The 18348-nt window shown below is 45.8% G+C and overlaps 1 protein-coding gene across 1 annotated transcript in view; it reads right to left on the bottom strand.

The window, feature by feature from the left end:
* Nucleotides 1–8010: 8010 nt before the first annotated feature.
* The window catches only part of VSIG10L (V-set and immunoglobulin domain containing 10 like), a 40497-nt gene continuing 30159 nt past the window's right edge, over nucleotides 8011–18348 (bottom strand). Inside the window, 5 exon segments of the mRNA XM_033158199.1 lie at nucleotides 8011–8679; nucleotides 10613–10744; nucleotides 11650–11711; nucleotides 13076–13198; nucleotides 16788–17075. Coding sequence (XP_033014090.1) covers nucleotides 8596–8679; nucleotides 10613–10744; nucleotides 11650–11711; nucleotides 13076–13198; nucleotides 16788–17075 — 689 coding nt within the window. The 3' untranslated portion in view covers nucleotides 8011–8595.

Here is an 18348-nt window from a genome sequence, read left to right as displayed (position 1 = left end):
AGGGAAGCAACGGCAGGAAGCCGCTGTCGGATATCATCCTGTCAAGTCTGGCTGGCTCTTGGCCTTCTTGCTTTGGCTGTCAGGACCCTGGACAGCTCCTTCCTGCCTGAAGTTGTGTATCAAGCACAGCAGCTGCCTCTGGACCAGGGACACAGCTGGCTGTGAGGCTTCCAGGCTGGCTCTGTGGATGGGATTCATTCAGGGCTTTGGGAATTCTCTCTGTTGCATCTGGAATGGGAGGAGTCAGGGTTGGGCTACAGTTGCCCTAAGTACCCAATTATTTAGGGTGCCAGTGGTTTGTGCTGGGGCAGGAGGGATGGATCCACCAGGACTTTAGAAGTTGCACATGCTGTGAGAAGGGCTGGAGGATATCTAAAGGTGGCCACACAAACATATGGACACATGGACATAGGGCAGCAAGGGGTGAAAGAGATGGTGTGAGGGAGGAAGCTGTCTTAAACTGAGTTAGACATCTAGCACAGTATATCTGCACCAGCCTCCTTCAACCTTGAGCCACCGGGGTGGGGGAGGCTTAACAGGATCCAGTACCAACTGAACAAAAGCTGGAGCAGCAGGATGCAGTCTTGTCACCTAGGACCAGGTGCTGCCTTTACAGATGAGAGAAGAACCACCTACCCTGAGGGATCACACAATGCCAATATCCCCACAAGGTGAGAGAGTCTCACAAGCAGCATGCCTCACCTTCACAGACTTGGCGAGGGGGTAAGGGAATGTCTTGGGGTGTCTCCATTGCTTTCATCCAGTTCTAAACTTCTTGCCTGAACTCCTGCATTGTGACTCCTGTGTCTGTTGCTAAGTCTGGATCATGACTTGCCTGAATTACGATCTCTTTCTATCTTCCAAGTAAAGACTGTGTGGGTTGGGTGGGTGTCAGGACAGGCTCTTCCCCAAGGTGTCAACTTGAGCTATGCAGTGCAAGAAATTAATGTTGGTATATAATTTATCATCAGATCTTCTTAGATTAGCAGATGAGTATCAGCTTCCCTCCCACTACAGTGGAACCTTGTGTTGCAGACATAATCTGTGATGGAGGCACGTCCGCAACCCACAGTGTTCGCATCCTGAAGCACTGCGTCTGTGCAGGCGCCGGAGTGATTCGGCGCTTCTGCGCATGTGCGAGTGGCAAAACCTGGAAGTAACCCGTTCCGGTACTTCTGGGTTTCCCGCGGTCCACAACCCGAAAACACATAACCCGAAGCGTCCGTAACATGAGGTATGACTGTACTCCCACTACTCTCCCACCACCACCACCAAAAAAAGAAAGAAAGAAAGAAGAATTGGTCAAAGATAATATATCTGCATTAACTGACAATTTGCATTGGGCAAAATAATTCCAAAAAAACTGATTTCTCATGGCAGTGTGATCATTACAAGATTGATCCTCACCTGCAAAGTTATTTAAGAAAAATCTTTCCCCAGATTAGGTTTGCAAACGATGCCTTCAGCATTCTTACACAGAAATTATGGGAAAGCTTCACAAAGTGAACATCTTTTGCATTTCTGGACAAAATGAAGTAGAAGACTTGCTGCATTATTTATGTCACTGCCCGCTATATAGACAGCTGAGAGAGAGATTTATTTATGATCTTACAACCCAATTATCAGACTTTGCAGAGACCCAGAGGATTTGCTCTCTTCCTGTGGGCACAGCCTTCTCCGTAGCAGAACCAGCTTGCGCTCCAGGACCAAACAGGATTGAACTCCAGGTACAACAGCTGATGTGCAGAGACTTCACTTCTGCTCCCCAGTTGCAGGATCCAGCTGTGTAGGGTAGGTGGGAGTGGTTTGGACGAAATGTCCTGTGGGTTAAATGAGGCCCGGTGGGCGTTCCCCACCTCATCAAAGATGTGTGAGTGCATTTCAAATGCCATTTTGGGGATTGAAAAGCATCGGGGGGGAGCGGACACACAAATTAACTCTTCCCCCCTATACCAAGTGTGGGAATCTTAGAGAGCCAGTGTGGCATAATGGTCAGAACATTGGACTAGGATCTAGAAGAACAGGGTTCAAATCCTCACTCAGCCATGAAGCTCACTGCGTGGTCTTTGGGTTGGCCACTGCTTCTCAACTCAGAAGGTGGTTGTGGGGATTTAATGATGAGGGGGAGAACCATGAGCTCCTTGGGGGGGGGGAAGGGTGGAATATGAATGCAGCAGATGATAGATAGATAGATAGATAGATAGATAGATAGATAGATAGAGATATAGACAGATAGACAGCCTTTGACCCTCCAGGCTGAACTACAACTCCCATCAGACCCAGAAAGCATGGTCAATGGTCAGGGATGGTGGGAGTTTTAGTTTAGCAATATCTGGAGCACCAAATACAGGTGGGTAGCCGTGTTGGTCTGCCATAGTCAAAACAAAATCGAAAATTCTTTCTAGTAGCACCTTAGAGACCAACTGAGTTTGTTCCTGGTATGAGCTCATACCAGGAACAAACTCAGTTGGTCTCTAAGGTGCTACTAGAAAGAATTTTCGATTTTGTTTTGGAGCACCAAAGTTTCCCCAGTGCCAAGTCTCCCCCTCTAGGCTGTTAACCTCAGATATGAAAACATATTAGGACTATAAGGTGCCTTTATATGTTCCCCTTTGCAGCTAATAGCAGCTGGTGAAATGCAGCAGGGAGGGGTGGGGAACAAATTTGATTCGGTTCACATTTACATTTTTTCCCCTGTTGTGAACCAACCTGGGATCTTCGGATGAAGGGTGGTATATAAACTTAATAAATAAATAATTTACAGGCAAGCCTGCTTAATTTGTGCCAGCCAAAAGAATTCATAAACCAAAACAGAAGCCACCTTTCAAAATATTGCACTCCTCCGAATTTTGGAAAGCAGTTCTCCGGACAAGCCACGTGTCCAAAAATGCATGCCCTGGATTGAAATGTGTATTAAAAGGCATTTGTTAGTGAAAACAGCACACAAAATGTGTTAGGATAGGGGAAATCACTCTGAAAAAATGTGGATATTCGGAGAAATTCACACTAAGGTGTTTCATGAGAACGTCTAAAAAACAACAACACCATATATTCAGAAAGTGATGTGAAAATGTGGATAAATGAACTAATGAGTGAAAAAATGAGGAACTGAAAGGAAACAAGGTGACAGATCTGCCCATCGCTAATTGGGAGACATTTGGATCAGGGCTGCAGAGAGGGAAGAAAGGCTTGACCCACAAATACTCTGTGGTCCTGATACCTGGATGTGTGAGAATGTGGGCTGGGGTTGATGGGAGCTGGAGTCCAAGGCCGGCAATAGCTTCCTCAAGGCCTGTTCTATCATGCCAGTAATTTATAGGTGTGTATGTACAAGGATGGGGAACCTGAGGAACTTCCATCAGATGTTGGACACCACCTCCATCTGCCCCAGCTCAGATGGCAAAAGGTCAAGGATGATGGGAGTTGTAGTCCAGCAACACCTGGAGATCCACAGGGTCTCCTAGCCTGGTTGTAGACTGACCATCCCTGGAAGGTAAGAAGTTCTCCATCTGCACAGAATAGGCACTAGCCTAGGGCACATGTACCCAGATCTCATCTTAGCAGAGAGTTTCTATTTTGTGTGTGCTGGAAGTAAATTACTCATCATCATCATCATCAACCTTTTATTGGCATCAAACAAACAAACATACATACAAAACAGAAGCGGATTAATACTTTCACAGTTGCACAAACTATGTTAGAAGAGAAAAGAGACAAGACTCCGCTATCCACGATCACATCTCTGGGACTCCTGATAACTCAGACGACTGCAGAATATTACGACGAGAAAAGAGCAAATGTAGGTATTGAGCTACCAATTTGGTAAGCTCTTGGTCAGTCCCCGTTAGTAGGAAACGTAAGACTTCCTGCTCTGGTCTCCTTCTAGGGATACAGAGCTGGTCCAGGAATTGCTGGCGGAGATCGCCGTAAAGTTTGAAGTAAATTACTGTGACTTGGCTGTGGTTGTGAAAACGTCCCCCTTGCAGGTCCGTCCCCCCAGAAACACAAAGGTGCCTATCAGTCTCCTTGCAGCTCCTTCCTCAACTCATTGCCAAGCTGACTGATTTTCTCCTCCTCCTCCTCCTCTTCTTCTTCTTCTTCTTCTTCTTCTTCTTCTTCTTCTTCTTCTTCTTCTTCTTCCCCTTGCCACCCTCCCTTGGGCAGCCTCCAATCAGAGCAATTGCCCATCATGGCGCGGCTATTCATTTAGCTTTCATCACGGCTCCCATTTAAAAGCAACAAAAATGATTGACGAGCCAGGAGGGAGTCAGCCATCAAGACAGATTAGCAGGGCTAAATACCAAAAGCTCATCCCTGGAAGGCTGAGGAGAGGCAAGGGAAGGAAGTCAAACTATATAGGTGAATATTGATGGGGGGGGGACAAACGGGGGACGTATGGTGTTGCTCACAGTCATGTGCTATTATGCCGGTGGGTTCAAAACACCCTCTGCTACCTGTCGCTGCCAAAGGAAGAGAATCCTTGCAAAAGAGAGCTAAGGAACAAAGGGTGGCCCTGCAGACTGGTGGTGGGGTTTTTTCTTTTGGCAGATGTCATTGACACAACACAGGTGCAGCCACGGTTAATTTATACTGGACCACTAGAACATCATTTCACTTTATCAGTTGTTCTGTGATGCTTCTCCAGGTTATCACATTATTGCCAACTGGGGCAGTACCCCTGAGCTTTGTTACCTTGAATAACAAAAGCAAGACCTCAGAAAACCAAATCTTGGAGCTTTAGCTGTGATTCCTGAATTATAGGGGGGGGGGGGTTGGACCAGATGGTGCTTGGTGTTCCTTCCAGCCCTGCAACAGTGTGATCTGTGGGTCACATCAGTCCATGGTGAGATTTGCAAAGGTTGAGTTCCTCAAGCATCCTTACTTCTTGGGCCTGTTGGATGGGGCCAGACTGGCTTCCCCCTTGCATCCTAAGAGGGATGGTGCCACGACATCCCCATGGCCCTTCATCTTATGGGTGATGGATAGAGCTCAGTGCACACTGCCCTTCAATTCTCATTCCTGTTCTCACTGTGCAGAAGCAAAAAATATCCAGTGGACCTACTGTTGGATCTCTTGTTTCCTCCTTCCTCACCTGTAAACATGTTTCATGTGCTCTATTGTAGGCATGAAGCCAGCTGCACAAAGTCGACAAAACTTCACAGAAAAAAAAAAGCCACCATCTGGCCTTCAGAGTACCATCCTCAAAAACAAACTTAATTAGCCCATAAGTGGAAATGCTATATCTGTCCCTTTAATACATGTTTGGGGGGCTGTCTCCTTTCCCTATCCAGATTGTGTCTCCGTCACCCCCACCTTAGTAACCCTTCTGTAGAGGAAAAACTCATTAAAATAACTCCATATTGCTGTTCAGAAACAAATGAGAACTCTCTCTAATGCCAGCACAAAGGGGGTTGCATTACTAAGAAAATTAAAACTGTGTTAATATATAATGCAGTTTTAATTTTCTTACTAATACAGTCCCCCTTTGTTCTGGCCATAAGGGGAATTCTTGCTTGTTTATGGAGAGCAACAATATGAAACCTCATCAGCGAGCTTATTTGATCTGCCACTTTGGTGCTACACAATGAGCTGGAGGGTTGTGGGTTTGTATTTTATGTTCTCTTATTGTGTCTGCAGTTTATTTTTTTAAACAATGCCAATTTTCTTCCTAAACAGAATAATTCATATGAATTATTCCGTTTAGGAAGAAATTAGCATTGTTAACAATTGCAGGCCAGGAAGGGGGAGAACCTCCAAGCTCATTGTGCCAAATGAAAGTGAAGCATATGAAAAAATCCCTCCACACCCTTCTCATCTGCCATTGTTGTTGTTGTTGTTGTTGTTGTTGTTGTTGTTATGCCACCCATTTGACTGGGTTGCCCCAGACACTCTGGGTGGCTCCCAACAAAATATTAAAAACACAGAAAAACATCAACCATTAAAAACTTCCCCATACAGATATCTTCTAAAGTCAGATAGTTGCTTATTTCCTTGACATCTCATGAGAGGAAGTTCCATGGGGCGGGTGCCACTACTGAGAAGGCCCTCTGCTTGGTTCCCTGTAACTTTACTTCTTGCAGTGAGGGAAATGTGAAAAGGCCCTTGGAGCTCGACCTCAGTGTCTGGGCTGAACGATGGGGTGAAGACACTACTTCTCCCACCTTTAATGTTTATTCAACATTCTGTGGTCACAGAGCATGCTCAGCCCCATTGAGTTGTGTTGGGCGCACACCCCATTTAGGAGGGAGGAAGCCACTACTAAGAAGGCCCTCTGCTTGCTTCACTGTAATGTCATTTAACCAAGCAGTGAGGGAACTGCCAGAAGGCCCTCGGAGTCCAAACAAGGCTGCCATCAGATGTCTTCTAAAAGTCACATAGCTGAATTGCTCACACAGATATCAATGAGTGAGCATGCTGAGTTATCACTGGCATAAATGTTACACAAAAGAATGGGAGAGGTCCATTGGACAGGAGGATGGAGATGGGAACTAAAAAAATGCCCCACCCGCCCCATTTCCATGCTGAGAGGACAGTGCACTCGTAACATAACAGAGACCAGCACATCCCGCCTTCAGATCTTCAGAAAGGCCTTGTTGAATCAGGCCAAAGGCCCACCCAGCCCAGCACCCTCATCTCATGGTGGCCAACCCAAAACCTATGCGACGTCCGCAAGCAGCACCTGAGTGCAAATGCAACTCTCCCCACTTGTGATTCCCAGCAGCTGTTTTTCAAAGGCATATCCTGCTTCCAACAGTGAAGAACGTCGCCACTGTCACCGGTAGCTATTTAAGGAAGGTGTTTCAGACCATATATAATTATTCCTTTAGGGAGATCCGTATCTCTGGCCAACTTACAGATTCTGCATACAGAACGGTGATCGTTATAACCAATTAAATGTACTAAGAATACATGCAGAGAAATGCCAGTTCCTTCAGAAAGAAGGAAGGAAGGAAGAGGGATAACCCGCTTCAGTTGATTACACTACTGTAGTTATTTATGAGATGCGAAAAAAAGGAAACACACAACAGATGCTTCTTGGAAAATACTGTATTCTGTAAAGTAGGACAAAAGGCCCCGCTAGGAAAGCTGCTGAAATAAAACACCATAAGAAGAGCCCTGCTGGATCAGGCCAAAGGCTCTTCTAGTCTGGGATACTCTTCCTGAAGTGGCCAACCACAGATGCCTTTTGGGAAGCCTGTAAGCAGGACCTAATCACAGGATCAGTCTCTCCCACCCCCACCCCCCATAATGCCCAGAAACTGGTTTTCAAAGGCACATCCTGCTTCCAACAGTGGAGGGAGAACGTAGCCATTGCTGCCAGTAGCTATTTTTATAGTTATTCATTTAGGGACATCTGCATTTCTAGCCAGCTTACTCGTGCTACATACAGAATGGTTATGGTTATCATTCTTTTAAAATCATCCAGGTTGGTGGCCATCTTGTGGGAGCAGGTTCTGAGGTTCACTTTTCAAAAATAGTTCAGAATCAGAAATCCCTCTCCATACCACCCCTAGAGAAGACCAGGACATTCCATTATCTCCCACCAGTCAATATTGGGAAGCACTTCTTCCAGTTTCTCAGCAGTCCTGATCAAATCAGACAGCTGCACCTTCTTCCTAAGCTTAAAAGTATCACTTTTTACTTTTTTTCAAATCAGGACTTCTAAACTCAAGTATGAAACTCCACCGGTTTCGAATACGTTCAAAACAGAAGGTCCGTGGAAGATTCCCAAAATCAGTATCAGGCGTGGCTCCAGTCATTTGATAACACAAAGAAGAACTTTGGCAAAGGCTACACTGCAGTGTGAAGATAAAAAAGGTATATGCACTGGTGTGGTTTTGTAAAAGGCACATTTTTACTCTGGCAATGAAGACCTTTCCTCTCCAAAGAGACAGCCCTCCCTCCATCCAATTCACACACTTCTTGTACAGCATCAGTGCCCCGGGAAGGGCTGTGGCTCAGTGGTAGAGCATCTTCTTTGCATGCAGAAATTCCCAAGTTCAATCTCCAGGTAGGGCAGGAAGAGAACCCTGCCTGAAATCCTGGACAGCTGCTGTCAGTCCATGCAGAAAATACTGGACCGATAGTTTGACTCAATATAAGGCAGTTTCCCATATTGCTCTCCTTCACACTATCCTCTGCTGCAAGGATGAGCTTAGAGCTCTTGGTAATGTATCATCCCTCCAGCACCTAACCCTCTGGCTATCCTTTGGATTCTTCCCAGCACCTCAAGCTGTTCTGTAACCAGCTCCATTCCAAGAGATCCCTTCTGTGGCCACAATGGAAGACTCAGAATCCCAGAAATATTTCATCAGAATTCATCTACACACAATGTATCCTTTGGGGTTCTGGGCTCCCCTTAACTGGGTTGGCTAGGTTGCTGCCTGAGACCCCTAGATCCCGCACGGCATGTTCACCTCTCATCATTATGCCAGGAAACCAAAGCTCCAATTCGAAAAACTTGGATTCCATACACCCCACAGTCAAGCCCCACAAGAAGACAGCATGGCTCCATTTTCGGTGGCCTGGGTCACATATTGAAGACCGTGCTTGGTCTGAAGCTTCCTCTTCAGCCCAAGATGGACCTTCAGAATGTCAGACTTGAGTAGCGCTGCGCACATTCCTGGTGCGAGGTTGTATAGGTTGGAAGGAGGAGCTGCTGTCCATAGTGCTGATGGGCTGGAGAGAAATGGGAGAGAGAAGATGTCAGGAAACTGTTTGGCCTAAACTAAAGCATTGTTCACAGCAAATTTGGGTGGGGTGGGTCCACCTTCCTTCAGAGCCACTGGGCCATTTTGAAGGGAAGCTCAAAGGGTTTTTGCAAGGCTGGCAACATTTCTCAGGGAGCTTTGGAAAATCCATAGCCAGGGTGCTCCACGACTTGCAGGGTTGGATCTCTGCAATGCATTATATGCAGGGCTGCCCTTGAAATTGGCTTGGAAACTAGCACAAAACCAGCTACCACAATTCCTGCTGCTTGACAATGATGGAGCCATGCTTGTATCAGTTCTAAAGGAATGACATTGGCTCTCCTTTTGCTACTGAGCCCAATTCAAAATGCCAGTCCCTAAATGGCTTGAGGTGTGCATGTTTCCCATGCACCTGAAGGAGTGCTCTCTCCCATACCAACATGCTGTGCTCTGATACACTCTTAGAAGAAGGGCTGTAGCTCAGTGGCAGAGCACCTGGTTTGCATGCAGAAGGACCTGAGATCAATCCCCAGCATCTCCAAGTAAGGCTAGAAAGTCCTCTGCCTCAATTCTGGAGAACCACTGCCAGTCAGTTAGACAGCAATGAGCTAGAGAGACCATTGGTGTGATTCATTACAAGGCAGCTTCCTGTGTTCCTGTGACAAAGGGAGCTGGGAGTTCTTCCCTGGCTCAGATTTTTATGGAAGCCAGAGAATAATTGGGGGTGTGGGTTGAAAAGCATTAGGATCCCCTGGAGTTATTTTCCAAGGCAGTTTCCCAAGCTTCTATGCCAGTAGAGGACCTTTCCCCACAAACCTTCTTAGACAAAGATGTATATTACGGATGCCTAAGAGAGGCCCTTCTCTGTGATGGCAACCTGCCTGTGGAATGCCTTGTTGGGGCAGGAAAAGTATGCCTGATGCCAACCATGTAATTCCAAGGGCTGCCAACCAGGTACATATGGCCCTACAGAGCCATTTCTTGGCAGCTATAGGGCCCCATCTCCCCTTTCTGAAATTAGGCTGGGGAGAAATCTCCTTCAGCAATTATTCCAAGCCTAACTGTGTTGCAGAGAGTGGGGAATTGGGGGCAGGTTAGATCCTGCGAGGGAAGAGTTCTGGTGCACACATGATGCCCACAACTGTTTCCCCCATTTTTCAAACGTCTCTATGGGCCCAAAAGGGTTGGTGGCACCCCTGCTCCCTCTCCACCACCCGCTGCTGTGGTCCTTTCAGTGTCAGGTTAAAACCCTTTTTATTTAACTAAGCAATTTCAGATTTGTGACATTTCCGAAAGCTGGTTGAATAGCTGTATTCCTCTTAATTTTATTGCACTTCTAGTTTTTGTTTTCATAATATGATTTGTAATTTTAAAATCTCTTCGCATGCGGTCCTGAAATTCATTTTTGGACAAAGGGCAGCTTATAAACATTTTAATAAATGCATGAATAAATAAATAAATAAAGTTGGCAGGGAGAATAATCGATACAGTTTAGGACTCTTTTCCCCTTGCAGGAATGCTGGAGTTTCACAACTTGTGGCTCAGCCCAGCCTATGTGGAGTTTGCAAACAATGGTTCTTTGACCCTTTAAAGCTCCCTAGGAGCCCAGGCTGGGCTAAACATGTATACTCAGCTTTTTCCCTGAAGCAGTAGGACTTGGGGTAGTAGCTACTTATGCCAGTCAATCAAAAATCCATGCCAGCAGAAGGACATGAGAGGGCATCTTGGTGAGAGAATAGGTAATAAATAGGGGGTTGAGATTGGGAGGAGCTCTGTAGGGGAAAGCACTAGTTAATGGTTAATGCTGGTCTGATGCCCCAGCAGAACACCAGGTGGCGCCGCAGAGCAGTAAAACAGGGATTGGCCTTGTTATGGTTGGCCCTATCTGCCACAGCTTAACAGTGTGTTTCCACAGCACTTACCAAAGTGCCAGGGCCACCATATTTGCGTAGGTGTTCCTCGTAGGTAATGGCATAGATGTCAGAGTCTCCTGATGACCAGCGAGGGTTGCCCCAAGAGGGGTCGTTCGACTCCCGCTTGTTGCCATTTGGGAACTGGAAAGATGGAGAGATATTGAATAGGGACACACACAGAGAGAGAAATTACCGGTGATTTGTTTCAGGATTAGCCAACATGGTAACCTCTGGATGTTGCTGCGCAATCATCCCTGACAACTGGCTATGCTAGCTGGGACTGGTGGGAGTTATAACATGGCATTGTCTGGAGGGCATCAGGTTGGTTTATTTGTTTGCGATTTTTATTAGTCACTTGCCTACCCAGGTTCAGTGTGACACATGTAAATTGCTATAACATTAAAGAACCAAAAACACTAATAACAGACAAAAAGAAACCGGTAGCAAAAATCACCACTCCAAAAATCTGGAGTGGGAACACAGTGTATCCATAAAACAGAAAATTACCACCCATTCAAAACCTGTGCTCAGACGATAAGTTTTAAGCTGTCACCTAAATGTCATCGGATCTCTTTGGGGAGGCTGTTTCAAATAAGAGGTGCCACCACTAAGAAGACCCTTTCTCTGCCTTGCCTCACCAAGTGCCTCCCCCTCCAAGAAGCTCCCCTCACCCGAGGTGGATCTCAAAAGTTGAGCAGCTACAAAGGAGAGGAAGTGGTCCTTTAGACAGTGATGCCATCAAAGCAGAACCTAAAAGCAGATGCTGGGGTCCCACACAGCACAATGAACAAGAGGAAGGCTCCCCAACAGCAGCAGGGATGCCTTATAACATTTTGAAGTAATACACATCAGCATCTAAAAACAATTAATTGTTCTTAGCTATAAAACACCCTTGCACATTAACGATACCGCTTGGTTAGAGGTGAGTTTCACAACTGTTCAACACAGCACACAATGACCTCTCTCTCTCTCTCTCTCTCTCTCTCTCTCTCACACACACACACACACACACACACCTATTGTACTTGCATCTCATTTGATCTTACCTGACGTGACAGGTAGTGTTGTCGGTTTTCAGGTGGCGTTGGGGGGACTTTCTTCTCATTTGCTGCAAGGAGTGAAAGGCCGATGTCACTACAGCTTTGCACTGATGGTAAGATTGGATGTCTCTCAGTTCCCAAAGAAATATCCCCTGGAATGCTGAACCAGAACTGAACCCTTCTGGCTAGTTGTGATCACAGCCAACTCCTGATTGGCCCATCCTCTTCAACTGTGACCAGCTCAGCACAAGGGCTAGAGGATTATTTCCCCCTCCTGACTTATTAGTATCAGTACAAGTGGGATCTGCAACAAAATGTTGCAGCGTGGAGTCTTCCTGATTGCTGTTACAGGCAGACAGCTACCCCCTCCTCCAGGACAGTCCCATGCAAGGGTAGTTAATGTGGCACCCTCCAGATATTGCCGAACTACGACTCTCATAATTCTTGACCACTGGTCATGCTGGCTGCAGCTGATGACAGCTGGAGTTCAGCAATATCTGGAGGCACCACGTTGCTCCCTCTGTTCTGTTCCCTTTCTCACCCTCAAGAGACGTGTGGCATTCTGTGGCCACTGAACAGGCTGGTTTGGGTTCCCCAACACCGCCACCCAACAAAGATGTGTTGTTCTGCAAATCTCAGGGCTCCTCCAAGTCTCCCTCTAGTGTGTGTAGGATGTTCTGCTTTAGCTGTTTGAGCAAAAAGCAGTCATGCCTGAACATTGGAAATAGAGGAATTGATGAGTTAGGTATCAGTCAGGTAGTATCAGATACTGATGCCCGCATTTGGTCAAAGTAAAGAAAAGCTTTTATGCCAAATGTATATCTGATGGGCAATATACCTCGTGGGCAAAGTCAAATGCAGAAGCTGGCCCAGTGAACACAGATTTCAGAACCCCAAGAGTCTCCATTTCCATCCACATTTCTAGTCCTTAAGACTGCATCCGATTTCCAGATTTTCAAAGAGTTGTTTAGCAGGACTAGGGAAATGAAACTGGTGGGTGGAGCATAGAAAGGTTGTGTAACTATTTCTCTATCCTATATTTACACAATCAACTTAAAAGCAGCTATTATTATTATTATTATTATTATTATTATTATTATTAATAATAATATACCGCCCTATACCCGGAGGTTTCAGAGCAGTTCACAGAATAAAATCCCATCTGACGTCCTCCACATGTTCTGGATTTTGAGAACTCCCATCTTCCCCAAGCCTATAAGAATTGCAGTTCACAACAGCTGCAGGGCACCGGGTTGGGCAAATGTAGTTTGAAAATAACATGGTTCTTCTATTCCTTGAGCCTGACTTTCCATGCTTGGTATTTAACTGGCTGAAGGGAGGTCACCCATATCCCATGTGATGCTTCCCGCCCAATCGGTAAAGATCAGCAATTCAGTTAGTTTGTGTTTCGCTCGGTTGTACTTCATCCCACCTTTCCGAAGGCAAATTGGCCAGATCAGGCAGATCAACAAGAACAGGAGAGCAAGGATCAGAAGTGCCCCGAAGATGGAACCAATCACTATTCCAGCAATAGCGCCTGCACTCAGACCCGAATCTGTGACACAGAGGAAGGAGGAGAAATCAGGATTAGAAACACAGGGGTCCTCAGGTTTGTCCTACCTCAACCTACCTCTTGAGCTTCTCATTTGTCTCGCAAGACTGAGGAATTTCCAAGACTCAGAAATTTTGACCCTCACTTCTTATTTTAGATCCTATCCATCAAGGATTCTAGAGCCAGAAAAGTTTTTTAAGCCATGAATCTGATCCTCATCAGATGGTTTCCTTGAAACGGTAAGCTCGTGTTGAGAAACCTGAACTCCAGCACCCATCATCTGCAGTCAGCATGGACAATTGTCAGCGACGATGGGAGCTGGAGTTCAACTGCATCTGTATATTTTTGTGTTGTGTGTTTATTACATACATAAACACAACTTTTTTCTCCCAAGGAGCTCAAGGCAATGTACATGGTTCTGTTCCTCCCCATTTCATCCTTGCAACAACCCTGTGAGGTAGGTTAGACTGAGAGGTGGTGACTTAGCCCAAGGTCACCCAGTGAGCTTCATGGCTGAGTGGGGATTCAAACCCTGGTCTCCCAGGTCCTAATCCAACACTCCAACCATTACACCACTTGAGGGTTACAGGACAGATTGCCCTTCCCTGTTGAAGACCATCAGAACACACTGCAGAACAGTAAAGGGAGGATAGGCACATATTAAGTGGCATGAATAGGAAACTGTTGCACAAAGAGCCACACAACCCAGGACATGTCCTGTTGTCCAAGGAGGCAAAACTCTTCTATCAGAGGCAAAAGCATGGTGGGGCTGCTGGACCCACAAAGGGCTCGCTGTGAAGGATCAGTGCATTCACATAACAAGTTTATGTACTGCTACGCATGGAGTGGAATTTAACATTCAGGAAAGAGTAGGTTTCTTTTGAAAAGAGAAAGAAACAAGTTTCTAGACCTCATGGCAGAAGAAGAAAGACTGGAATGTCTCTATGACACTTCTTTCATTTGCCCTGGCTTGTTAACAATAAAACAACATCTAAACCATGTGAAATAACACAAAATGCACAGAACTAAAGAGATTTCTGCAATCATGCTTAACTCCAAACACAGAATTTGGGTTTTCTAGCACACAGGTAATGAGCTGGGCCCCACTGTTCAGTTTTAACAGCAGCAGCACCATCATAGATATATTGTTAAAAATAGAGATCTGGGTTTGCAAAATGCATCTTTGGACGAAAGAAGGGCTCCAGATCTGAAAAGGGTTAGGTTATGAAAGGAGAATGAGTATTGTAAATGTGATCTAGGTTTACAATAGTGTGACATTTTTCATGAAACTTTTGCATAGAAAAGCATCCGCCCAACACACAACTTTAAAGAGTTTGCTGTGAAACAATTTGAATGGATTTGGGGGAGGTATCATTTCCCTCACTTGAAACTGGCTTTGTTTGACCTTAGTGACACTGCCACAGAGCCAGATCTGACCGGCTATGTTGTTATGATGTCATATCATTAATTATCACAATTGCCTGGTTTTGCTCATGCCACTGTTCCCAGGGAGCATCCACCTCCCTCTCAATTGGCTTAATTTGCCCTCAGTGATGTCAACAAATAATCAAATCTATCCTATTAACTACAAAATCCCCAGCTGGCTGGGATCACTCATGTGACTATTTGCAGGAAGGAGACCAAGTATTACAGAAAAAGTCCAAAACCAGAAACACATTGGGGAAACAATAGTAGCAAACAGGATTGGGGGAAAGGTCAGCAGTGGCCATATAATTTAGGAGCATTGGGAGGGAAATATTCCTGATTTGAAAGCAGAGCTTTTATAACCCCATGATTAAAGCAGGAGAACATTTGGTGAACCTCTGCTTTATTTTACTTTTCGTTAAAGATTTTCATTTTTAACAATTATGGCAAAGCATTTTAAATGGCTGCAAAGTGCTTTTTTAAAAGCAGTAGGTGTGAACGCTTAGTACTGGCACTAAACTATTTTAAGCCATTTAAAGCACTCTCGCAGCCTTTTGTGTCAATTCAGTCCCATAAAACCGGACTCTTTTCCTTCCCCCCCTTCAAACCAGCCTCATAATGGCCATTGGCCTGGTCGCCTGTGGTGAGTAAAGAATTGCCTTCAGGCGACCAAGTCAAGGAACCTGTGCAAATCAGAAGAGAATTTCCCACTCTTTTGGGTCATGATTAAAAAGCACATTTACTTTAAACGGGGAATGAAAACTCTCACAAAATGCATGTATGCATCAAAAAGCATGACTGTTAGGGCTGTGCAAGGCAACTCTGATTCTGCACCCCTGATCAGGCTCTGATCTGACCCACACCGATCTCGGTCCTGAGACAAAGTGGGAGCCTTGCACTGCCCCTAATTAAAAGCTAAGGTGTTAAATTGGACCTGAATTGGCTCAATTAGGTTCCTGATCCGTGATTTCTCCAGACAAGATGCACAGCCCTAATGGATATCATAAGTTAAGGTTCCTGCCTTCACTCCCCTACCATGTGAGCTACAGAAACGGTGCATAGCCTGACATTTCATGCTTGCTTGCCATGTTGCCACCACGCAGCGACATTTTCCCTTGCCCTTTTAGCCCCAATTCTCTTCCTCCACAGGTTGGGGGCCACATGGGGGTTAGTGCTATACAAATGTTCCATAAAAATGTGGCTATTTGTTGAAATGAATGCCATGGAAGGCCCATTGGGAGGAATGGACATCATGTAGACTTGGAAATAAATCTTACTGTCACCCTCTTTAAGTCCCTGTGAAGGAATACAACTGAGCTGCATGTAAACATCAGCAGCCTGAGAAGTTTGACTAAACTTAGAGGCCCTGTCTGCATGGTACATTTAAAGCAGGATCGTGCCTCTTCAAACAGCCATGGCTTTCCCCAAAGAATCCTGGGAACCGTAGTTTGTTGAGGGTGCTGAGCCTAGGAGACCCCTGTTCCTTTTACTATTCCCAGAGTGGTTTAACAATCAATCCCTTTCCCCAGGGAACTCTGAGAGTTGTAGCTCTGCGAAGGAAATAGAAATCTAGAAACTGCACCCTTGACAAACTACAGTTCCCAGGATTCCTTGGGAAACTATGTCTGTTTAAAGTACAGTCGTACAGTACCTTGGTTTTCAAACAATTTAGTTCTCGAATGTTTTGGCTCCCAAACGCCGCAAACCCAGAAGAGACTGTTCCAGTTTGCGAAATATTTTTGGAAGTCGAATGTCTGACGGGGCTTCCACGGCTTCCGATTTGCTGCAGGATCTTCCTGCAGTGAATCAGAAGCCGAGCTTTGGTTTCCAAATGATTTGGAAGTCAAACGGACTTCCGGAACATATTCCGATCAACTTCCAAGGTACAACTGTAGTATAAAGCAGCTTTAGATGCATAGTGCAGATGCAGCCTAAATTTAGTGCAAGTTCTTCTTCTTCAGTATGAGCAGCTTGTGTGTGTGTGTGTGTGAGAGAGAGAGAGAGAGAGAGAGAGAGAGAGAGTGGGGGGGGGAGGGAGAGAGAGAGAGAATAATATAGGCTAGCAAATTTTGTTGTGGGCCAGTCATTTTTCTAGACTGATCTGCAATGCTATCCCCATCCTCAAACCACCCTGTTCCATGTCTCTCCTAAAATCAGGAACACACACCTGGTTGAAGGATGTAAACAACGGAGGCGTTCCCGGCTTGGGATCCCAAACGAGGCACAACCTGGAAGGAGTATGGCATTTGGGGCTCCAATCCTATAACAGTGGTGGATCGGTTGTTGGCTCCTAAGACTTGCACCGTCTTCCATTCCTCAGCAGAACGGTGCTGCTGAGGACTTTGCATCTGGATCCAGAAGCTAGTCACTGCAGATCCATTTGGAATGGTCCAGGCCAGGTAGGCAGAACCAGGATGAGGTCCGTGAGAGAGAGTCCAGTTGGCAATCGAAGGACCTGCCAAGAGAGGATAACTCATGGAGGGTGCAGTCCAACAGGTACAGTCCTGCCTCTCAGGACCAAAACAGATGTGATATGGAAGATGTGATGCGGAACGTCTGTAACTCAGTGGTAGGGAATCTGCTTTGCAGGCAGGTCTCCGTTTCAATGCCTGGCATCTTGAGAGAGGGCTGGGACAGGCCTCTGCCTGAAAACCTGGACAAGTGTTGACAATGTTGAGCTAGAGGGGCCAACGATCTGACTCAGCGTAAGACAGCTTCCTTTGTTCTGAGAACATGGCCCTCCAGATGTTGTTGGACTCCAACTCTCATCAGCCAGCATCACCTACCCAGCATGACAAACAGCTGAGGATGGTGAGAGCTGCAGCCCAGAAATATCTGGAGGGACAAAGGTTCTGCATCGTTGCTATAGTCTTGTTGGTAAGCAGGTTTCCCAATTTTAAAATTTTATTTTAAAGTTTCTGAAGTGGCTTGTGTCTAATAATAACTTGAGAAGTAGTAATGTAAATGTTCAACACATGTCCCCACACAGAGAGGTCCATTTCCTAGTCTAACAGTACATCTCTCTCTCTCTCTCTCTCTCTCTCTCTCTCTCTCTCTCTCTCACACACACACACACACACACACACACACACACACACACACACATAAATAGATCAGGAAAATAATGTGGTTGGGATTAATTCAGGCAAGATAGGATCCACCACTGTAGGCCCACCAGAGGGCACTTTATTTATTACAGGCATAGGCAAACTCGACCCGCTAGATGTTTTGGGATTACAATTCCCATCATCCCTGACCACTGGTCCTGTTAGCTAGGGATCATGGGAGTTGTAGTCCCAAAACATCTAGAGGGGTGAGTTTGCCTATGCCTGATTTATTACTTCACACTTAGGCCTCACGTTTCCCCCAAAGTCTAAGAGGTCAAGGGGGTGTACATGGTTCTCTTCCTCCCCATTTTATCGCTCACAACAGACCTGTGAGGCGGGTGGGGCTGAGAGACTGTGATTGGTCCAAGTTCAGTCAGTGGGTTTCATTGCTGGGTGGGGATTTGAACCCTGGTCTCCAAGATCCTAGTCCCACACTCTAACCACTACACCAACACCGGCTATACCCAAATCCTCCTCAAGCCAAGAACTGCCATGACACCCAATACAGCCCCTCCCTCAGGCTCGACGTGGATGGTTTAAAAAGACATATTGGTTGTTTCTCTCCCAAATCTTGCTTTGTCTTGAAAAGTGAGCATCCATGCCCTCATTCAAAATGGTGTC

Source organism: Lacerta agilis, chromosome 8 (genome assembly GCF_009819535.1).
Source record: "Lacerta agilis isolate rLacAgi1 chromosome 8, rLacAgi1.pri, whole genome shotgun sequence".
Lineage (NCBI taxonomy): Eukaryota > Metazoa > Chordata > Lepidosauria > Squamata > Lacertidae > Lacerta > Lacerta agilis.
This window is presented reverse-complemented; position numbering and strand designations above follow the sequence as displayed.